The sequence below is a fragment of the Nerophis lumbriciformis genome, linkage group LG34 (assembly GCF_033978685.3).
Source record: "Nerophis lumbriciformis linkage group LG34, RoL_Nlum_v2.1, whole genome shotgun sequence".
NCBI lineage: Eukaryota > Metazoa > Chordata > Actinopteri > Syngnathiformes > Syngnathidae > Nerophis > Nerophis lumbriciformis.
Window position 1 is genome coordinate 8,459,845 of NC_084581.2, and position 9,961 is coordinate 8,469,805.

Consider the following 9,961-nt stretch of genomic DNA (forward strand, 5'->3'; position numbering starts at 1 on the left):
CATCCATGTCTATATGGACCTTGCTTTGTGCACTGGTGCACAGTCATGTTGGAAGAGAAAGGGGCCCGCTCCAAACTGTTCCCACAAGGTTGGGAGCATGGAATTGTCCAAAATGTTTTGGTATCCTGGAGCATTCAAAATTCCTTTCACTGGAACTAAGGGGCCAAGCCCAACTCCTGAAAAAAAACCCACACCATAATTTCTCCTACACCAAATTTCACACTCGGCACAATGCAATCTGAATTGTAGCGTTCTCCTGGCAACCTCCAAACCCGGAGTCGTCCATCAAATTGACAAATGGAAAAGCGTGATTCATCACTCCAGAGAAGGCGTCTCCACTGCTCTGGAGTCCAGTGGCGACGTGCTTTACACCACTGCATCCGACGCTTTGCATTGGACTTGGTGATGTATGGCTTAGATGCAGCTGCAAGGCCATGGAAACCCATTCCATGAAGCTCTCTGCGTACTGTACGTGGGCTAATTGGAAGGTCACATGAAGTTTGGAGCTCTGTAGCAACTGACTGCGCAGAAAGTGGGTGACCTCTTTGCACTATGCGCTTCAGCATCCACTAACCCTTCTCTGTCAGTTTACTTGGCCTAACACTTGGTGGCCGAGTTACTGTTGTTCCCAAACTCTTCCATTTTCTTATAATAAAGCCGACAGTTGACTTTGGAATATTTAGGAGCGAGGACATTTCACGACTGGAGTTGTTGTACAGGTGGCATCCTATGACAGTTCCACGCTGGAAATCACTGAGCTCCTGAGAGCGGCCCATTCTTTCACAAATGTTTGTAGAAACAGTCTCAATGCCTAAGTGCTTGATTTTATACACCTGTGGCCGTGCCAAGTGATTAGGACACCTGATTCTGACATATTTGGATGGGTGGCCAAATACTTTTGGTAATATAGTGTAAGTATTTGCAAGCAGTAATCATTAGATTATAAATATTGTACAGTATAATGATTATATAATTAAATGTAGCGATTGGAATGAAACTCAATGTAACAAAGTAAAAATAGCGTTTCTTTTTCACTAAAATAATCAACTAAAAGTAAAAAGTATTTTTCATTAAAACTACTCTGACAAGTACAATTTATCCAAAAAGTTACTTAAGTAAATCTAGTTTTATAAATGTAGCGTGTTACTACCCACCTTTTGTTGGTCAAAGACTGAGCTTCACGCTTGTGGAGTTGTTCTGCACGCTTCTACAACTCATTTTTCATGGTGGTAACAAAGCACATTCCCTGGGGCTTGTGGAGGTGCCCTGCATGTGTAGGTCTCCTCTGTGGCAGTTAATACTTTGCCTGTCATGACTTATGTTTGGTTACCCAGTAAATGCATAAACACTTCCACTTTTAATGCGAACTGTACAAATTATATTGTAAAGTTATTACCAACTCGGGGAATTAGATTAGTTTTCTTTGACAAAACAGCCTATCATTTGAGAGAAAATCACAAATAGGGGGGTTTTACCACACATTTTGATAAGAAAAGTGTTACTATACCAGCTGATGACACACTATTGCATTGTAGCTCACTTGTTGCTTGTGTCGCTCACAGGCTAGAACAGAGATCCAAAAGCTGACAGCCATCTCCAACAGCCTGGTGGAGAAGAAGAACGAGCAGTACCGCATCCAGACTCTCCACTTGAAGAAGCTATCTGGTTTGTCTGGTGTGTTTCTGCTACCCAAATTAGCATGTGTGGCCGAACCTGAGCAGGTCAAACATCTCATCAACTTTTAAATTTGTTTATTTTAAGGGAAACCTGTGGAAATAATCCAACGCAACCTGAAAACCTTCTTCCAGAGCTTGAAGATAAGAGGCGGCTTAAGCCAAATGGAGGCTTCCTTCCAGCGTCTGCAGCAGTCCAAAACTGATCTCAGAGCTGCAACCACTCAGCCCAAGCCACAGTCGCCGCCAGCCCAGGCCATGTCACTGCCTCCTCCCCTAGCCCCACCCTTACCCTTAACTATGCACCAATCGGAGCCCCCTTTATCTCTGCCTCCAGCAAGCCTTCCGTCTTTGCCCCCCCAAAGTGATGCCCAACCAAAGAACCCACCGCTTCCCCCTGACGCCCTGAAGCCGTCCCTTACAACTCAAGCGGCACCAGCTCCTCCTCGTCCCTCTGCCACGGCAAATGGGACTCCGCCCACACAGCCCTTAACATTTCCTCTGATTCGTTCCAAGACCGGAAGACTCATCCTGCCCTCGTGTGTGAAACCTTGTAAGTTTTCACATTTCCTAATGATGGCCATCATTGCTTAAAATGATTAATCCAAAACTCTAATAATTAGATATTTGTATTTAATGTTTAACAATTTTTTTTTGGGGGGGGGGGCAGATATGTTTTCACTGGAAATCCACAGTCTACCATATTTCCTCATATATTGACCTCCGCTCTAATAGTTTAGTCTTTATTTGAAGGGACAATGCACAGAAACATTAAGATCAAAGACAGATATCTTCTGTACCAGATTATAGCTAAATAGCTCATTTCCATCTGCAGTCCCTGGCTACCTAAATTAAAGAGATACAAAAATCATGCAATAAAATTATGACAATAAAATCATACTATAGCATGTAATCAAATTAAGAAAAGTCATAAAATGCCCTTTCATGGACACATACTTAATATACAATACAACCACACCTCATTTACATCATCACACAAAGACAATACATGCTTTTGTTCACATCTGTCATAATTTGTAAAAACAACCATGATTTTAACGGACACACCTCACAATTTACAACAAAAATGCTCTCATGGATAAATATAATACACATTAAGTTGATGTGTCAAACATAATGCCCACCTTAGTGACCGTGTGAGCAGCTTTGATTGCTCCAAAGCCACTTTTTAACTTCAATTGTGAAAGAAGAGTAATTTGTTAGACTTTTCAAGTTTGTTGTGAGGTCGTTCCATTCCTTTATGGCTTTATATGAAAAGGCTGATTGTGCAAAATATTTTTTACATCTGGGTACGCTACACTGCCCCCTGGTGGAGGCTCGTGTGTTTCTAGTTGTCACAGCATATGCAAACTGGACAAAGTGCTTAAGTGGCGCTGGTGCAGTGTTATTTAGGATTCGATGGGCCATTCGTATTGATGCTAATCTTTGATTGTTAGCTAAATTTAACAATCTATATTTTTGGAGAACTAAACAGTGATGGTGGTGCTGTGGTTTTTGGTCAAGGATTTTGAGCGATTGTTTGTGCAAAGTTTCCAATGGCCTCAGTGTCATTTTGCTTGCCTGCGACCAACATGTTATACAATAATACAAAACGAGACATAATCATTGCATTAAAATAAGTTTGAGCTGCCTCCAGTGTTAATGAATTCCTGATACATTTGAACGTTTTTATGTTGTATTTAAAGGGGAACATTATCACAATTTCAGAAGGGTTAAAACCATTAAAAATCAGTTCCCAGTGGCTTATTTTATTTTTCGAAGTTTTTTTCAAAATTTTACCCATCACGCAATATCCCTAAAAAAAAGCTTCATAGTGCCTGATTTTAACCAACGTTATATACACCCGTCCATTTTCCTGTGACGTCACACAGTGATGCCAATACAAACAAACATGGCGGATAGAACAGCAAGGAATAGCGACATTAGCTCGGATCCAGACTCCGATTTCAGCGGCTTAAGCGATTCAACAGATTACACATGTATTGAAACGGATGGTTGTAGTGTGGAGGCAGGTAGCGAAAACGAAATTGAAGAAGAAACTGAAGCTATTGAGCCATATCGGTTTGAACCGTATGCAAGCAAAACCGACAAACGACACGACAGCCAGCGACACGGGAGAAAGCAAGGACGAATTCGGCGATCGCCTTCTAACCAACGATTGGTATGTGTTTGTTTGGCATTAAAGGAAACTAACAACTATGAACTAGGTTTACAGCATATGAAATACATTTGGCAACAACATGCACTTTAAAAGTGCAGACAGCCCAGTTTTCATCAATTAATATATTCTGTAGACATACCCTCATCCGCTCTCTTTTCCTGAAAGCTGATTTGTCCAGTCCAGTTGGAAATGCATCTGCTTTGAGTGTCGCAGGATATCCACACATTCTTTCCATCTCTGTCGTAGCATAGCTTTCGTCGGTAAAGTGTGCGGAACAAACGTCCAATTTCTTGCCACTTTCGCATCTTTGGGCCACTGGTGCAACTTGAATCCGTCCCTGTTCGTGTTGTTACACCCTCCGACAACACACCGACGAGGCATGATGTCTCCAAGGTGCGGAAAACAGTCGAAAAAAACGGAAAATAACAGAGCTGATTTGACTCGGTGTTTGTAATGTGTTTGAGAAAATGGCGGATTGCTTCCCGATGTGACGTCACCGAGAGCGAATAATAGAAAAGGCGTTTAATTCGCCAAAATTCACCCATTTAGAGTTTGGAAATCGGCTAAAAAAATATATGGTCTTTTTTTCTGCAACATCAAGGTATATATTGACGCTTACATAGGTCTGGTGATAATGTTCCCCTTTAAGACTCTGGCACATCTGTTTGATATGTTTTTTAAAGCCAAGTGTTGGCTCTAAAATGACACCCAGGTAACAATATTCACTAACATTTTGTATTATTTCCTTATTAACCGTTATATTTGGAAAGGATGACATTTTATATTTGTTTACAAAATACATTGTTGCTGTTTTCTTAATGTTTAATGTAAGACAAGAGTCATGTAGCCATCTTGCCACCTTCTCCATGGCTGCTGTAAGTTTTCTGGCAACCGTTTCAGCGTCCTTTCCCCAAGTATAAATAACCGTGTCATCTGCATACATCTGAATATTTACATCCTCACATACAGATGGCAGGTCGTTTATATACATGGAGAAAAGAAAAGGGCCGATATTAGAGCCTTGTGACAGGCCAATATCAGTAGCAGTGAGACTGGATGTTGTGTTATCAATACGGACACATTGGGTCCGACCAGATAGATATGACATAATCCAGGCCAGAGTATCTGTCGACAGTTTAAAAATTGTTAATTTTGTAAGTAACGTGGGGTGACTGACTGTATCGAATGCCTTGCGGAGGTCTAAGAATATTGCTCCAACTACACCTCCATTGTCAAGGTTTTGTTTGTTTGTTTCTAGTAGAAGGCAACATGCAGTTTCGGTTGAGTGATTTGCCCGTAACCCAAACTGCATGGGATGTAGGAGGTCTTCATAGTCCAAATGTTCTGTGAGTTGCTCAACGATCACTTTTTCTATTGCTTTGGATATAACGGGGAGAAGGCTAATTGGTCTGTAGTAGGGCTGCAACTAACGATTAATTTGATAATCGATTAATCTGTCGATTATTACTTCGATTAATCGATTAATTATCGGATAAAAGAGACAAACTACATTTCTATCCTTTCCAGTATTTCATTGAGAAAAAAAACAGCATACTGGCACCATACTTATTTTGATTATTGTTTCTCAGCTGTTTGTACATGTTGCAGTTTATAAATAAAGGTTTATTAAAAGAAATAAAAAAAATGTAACAAAAAAATAATATAATAAATTGCCTCTGCGCATACGCATAGCATAAATCCAACGAATCGATGACTAGATTAATCGCCAACTATTTTTATAATCGATTAGTTGTTGCAGCCCTAGTCTGTAGTTGTTGATGTCTTGTTTATTTCCTGCTTTGTGGATTGGGATGATAGTGGCAGTTTTCAACATGGTAGGGAAAGTGTTTTCTGTTATTGATTTATTTATCAATGTTGTTATAGGAGCAGTAAGACTATCTTTATACGTTTTTAGGAAGAAAGTGTCCAGACCGTATATATCTCTAGATAATATAATAGATGCCGTCCCTTTACTTTGGAGCAAATAATAGCTCATATTAATGTTCTCTCTTCATCACATTTCCGTTTGTACGACGGCGTTGACGTTCAAGTTTTAGTTTTTTAATTAATAGCTAAGTGAACACCTAAGTCAGATACAGTAATTAAATGAATACATACAAGAACAAAAGAACAACTCCTTAGTTTTGTTTCTATGGTTGTCTTGCTCACTGAAAGAGAGAGACAGACTTATTGGGAGGAGAAAGTCTCAATACATAGACCACTACGCTGCTTGGTTATTTTATTGGAGCAGATTCCTTTAAATGCTCAAAGACAAAGTTTTAATATTTTATGCTGGTCTCGTTCACTGAGCAATTTAGATAAGGATGGGTACCGAATTCAGTACTTTTATAGGTACCAACCAAAATTGCAGACTTTGCACAGCATCAAGGTTTTGGCAAGCAAACATGCATATTCATAGCAGACTGCCTTGTAATGTAAAATAATGTTACAATTTTCCATGCTAACAATGCAAACAAACCTGATAGAAAGCACCCAAAAGTAAGGCTCCACTTTTCATAATGCGTTAGCTTGATGCTAAATTACATTGGATACGGCCAATACATGCTACTCATTAACATTTGTGATTTTGCATGGCGATTTCAACACCTCCAACTTTGGTAATAACTTCAACTAGGATAAATGTTACAATCAAACAGCTGGTGTGTAAAAAGTACAATACTTACAGTGTAAACACCTTGTGCGACATTCAATTTAATGGCAAAGGTTACTTCCTCAGACATGTAGGAAAAGAAAATATAACAACTGGATAGCACAGTTATTGTCAGCTGAGTGTTAAATCCATCCATCTATTCTTTACTGCTTGTCCCTCTCGGGGTTGTGGTGGGCTGGAGCCTATCCCAGCTGCATTCGGGCAGAAGTCAGTGTACAAAATAATGAAATCTCATTTTTAATTCAACAAATTAACATTTATAACCACACAGACACACACAAGTACGAAAAACTGGTACCGTTGAGTAGCAGTATCGATTCCCAGGTACCGGGAATCAGTTGCAATGCAAAAGGTACCCATCTCTAGTTTTAGGATGTCTCATTCCACTTCACTTTTTACTTTGAATTTCCTTTTCTTTGACGCACAGCCTTCAGAAGAGTCTGCTTCACGCTTGGTAGATGTAATGGAGATTAAAGTTTAAAATTGAAGTCTTACAAGTGATTGAAGTGTAGCATCGTGTTCATCTGCATGTAACTAGTTTTTTTCTACAGTTTTAATTTGTAAATGTGTCGTAACCATCAAACGTCACAAATGTGAGGACCGCCTGAGTATAAGATGAGAAGAGTCCAAATACAATCAATATTGATGTTTTTATTTTATCATATTACCTATTTAGGGAGTTAGAGCATTCTGGAGCAAATATGGATGTCAAAAAATAAAAAAACAAAGCGAGTGGAGGAACTTTAACACATTTGATTGTGGAAAACTTTTTTTTTTTTTTTTTTTTAAAGTCATACTTTTTTTAAAAGGCCCTTCTTTATTTCATTCCAAACACAAAACAATTTTGTAAATTTTTGGATAATCTGTAATGGATACTATGCCTAAAGTAATAAATATTGCTATCAATAAACACCTCAGCCTAAATTGACCTGTCTGGATACAATAAACAAAACAACAGGTGTTTTCTCCTGAGATGGCTGTACTTACCGTTTTATAATAATCCATACCACATACTATTTTATCATCATACATATTTGTATTTTTAAAAATGTCTTCAAATATATTTTGCCCCTAACAGATGAACTTGAGTAAAAGTATATTTAAATGCGGTGTGCATTTATTCTAGTGTGTGTGCTTTGTCGTCACAGCTGGCCCAGGGGTCTACACGCTAATGTTGAAAAAACCCGACCAGGACAGCGAGGGAGACTTCATCAGCATCCAGACGTCCAACATCAAACCTGCCAAGAACCAAGACACACCTGTACAGTACTCTCATAACGTCTCACCTGTCAGTGCTCCATCAGAGGCCGAGCAACCAAATAAGGACGTGCCTGCCAGTAAGCAGCGTCCTCTCCAAACTGATTCCAGCGCGCCTGTCCCACGTCGCCCCAGAGGCCGACCGCCGAAGCACAAACTGTACGTCCCGCCTCGAAAATACAAAAAAAGTTTAGTGACGAGGAAAGGGGACGCCCCGCCGATGAATCATCTCAGAAGAAGACCTCAGAGAAAGCAGCCGGTGGAAGACTACTTCGCTCCTGCAGATTACTCAGGAGATGGCAACAAATCCCGGCCGCTCACACGGGCCTCGCTGGGGAAGAACTTTCCCAGCGCCAAGAGGCGGTCCTGGATAGACCTGGAAATGGAGATGGAGCTGGAACCAGATTCTGAGTCGGAGTAGTTCTCATGGGTTGGAATCACAATAATGGCAAAGCTGCTGTGCCAGGGTGGGTGCGCGTGTGTGTGAACATAAAGGACCACCAGAGTGCGTGAATGTAAAGGACCACCAGAGTGTGTGTAAGTATGTGTGCGTGCGTGTGGGTGTGTGAACGTAAAGGACCACCAGAATGTGTGTAAGTATGTCTGTGTGCGTGCGTGTGTGTGAACGTAATGGACTACTAGAATGTGTGTAAGTGTGTGTGTGTGTGCGTGTGAAGGACCAGGGTCACTGTGAAATACTTCCTGCTGCTTAATTAGCGTGCAGACTGCTCTTACTTAAAAAGGTACATTAATTAACCTGCTGAATATTTACCTAGCGTCTGATTGCATAAACACACACACCTACTCTTTTTCTTTCTTTGAGGTAAATGCCACATGGATTTGAGTTGACGATAAATGTGTGTGAATCATGAAAAAGCAGTTACCGTACTGTATATACGTTATTTTAACGTCCGCCTGGCGTTAAAATGCACTGAATTATTATTTCCACACACTAATGTGAAAAACTGTCTTACAAATGATTTCAGTTGTTTTCAGGTGGCCTATGGAGTTAACATGGCTGTCATCAAATGTTATTGTAGGAGCTTTTTGTTGTTTTGGTCGAAGAAACCAACCTTTAATAAATCAAGTTGCCTGCAATATAAGCCACATGTATCTATTAAAGGATTCATGTATTTAATCCTTTTTTAAATTATGATTTCCTCATTTAATTGTGATTTCACTGTTTTGCTCCTGTAGCCTTGTCGATAAATGTATACATGGTGCAACTATGTATACATTGTACATTTATACCTTTTTGCTAAATAAGTAGTTTATTCTGGTATATTTTTAATTTCTATTATTTAGAAATATTGTTTAAATATTTGAAAGGCTATATTAAATGTAGCAGATTTTTATAATGTAGAAAAATATACTTTTTATAAAATATATTATTGTACAGTATTTTCAAATATTACTATTATCTACTATACCTAAAACTTGTCTGACTAGAAGAAAGTAAAAAGTATACAGTATTTGAAAGTCAAAGTAAATACTAAAATTCTTTATGGGGTTCATTTTATTTAAACCGGTTCAAAATTATACATCCCTGCAGGCACATTGAAACAACATTGAGAACTTGTTGAATTAGGTCCTGACGTTGAGCAACTCAAATGTAGTGTTGAAACATGCTTTTTGACTACCGGTACCTTTAATCAATTTTGGGTTCTGAAGTTGATTTGACCATTTCCCAACCAATATTCTACAACACAAATGTTGAAACAACATACTTTTTGACGTTTATTCAATTTCAGGTTGTGACGTTGATTTGACCACTGAAATTTGGTCATTTCCCAACCAACAACGTGGATCCAACGTTGGACATCAACATTGTCTCTGTTTACAAATACAACTATTTTGCATCGTTTCAAAGTCAGTTTTAAAGGACATGTATTTATAATGAATGTTGTATCAATGTCTTGTGCCTGCTGGGGTAATTTTCAATAACATAAACACATCTCAGCTTTTCTCCTCCAAACATATTGCTCGGTATTGTGGCCAAACAGATATTTTTTTATTTTATTTGACATCACATGGACAAAGATAAGACCTACTGGAGGAAAGTTCTGTGGTCAGATGAAACAAAAATGTAGCTGTTTGGCCACAATACTCAGCAATATGTTTGGAGGACAAAAGGTGAGGCCTTTAATCCCAGGAACACCACTCCTACCGTTAAGCATG

General features: G+C 39.3%; 1 protein-coding gene across 2 annotated transcripts in view; it reads left to right on the forward strand.

Moving 5' to 3' along the window:
* mgab (MAX dimerization protein MGA b) overlaps window positions 1-8,921 on the forward strand; it is a 66,182-nt gene extending 57,261 nt beyond the window's left edge. For both annotated transcript variants that reach the window (XM_061929359.2, XM_061929360.1), the window contains 3 exons: window positions 1,563-1,674; window positions 1,762-2,226; window positions 7,675-8,921. In XM_061929359.2, coding sequence (XP_061785343.1) covers window positions 1,563-1,674; window positions 1,762-2,226; window positions 7,675-8,204 — 1,107 coding nt within the window. In that variant the 3' untranslated portion in view covers window positions 8,205-8,921. The remainder of the gene's footprint in view (window positions 1-1,562; window positions 1,675-1,761; window positions 2,227-7,674) is intronic.
* The last annotated feature ends 1,040 nt before the right edge of the window (window positions 8,922-9,961 follow it).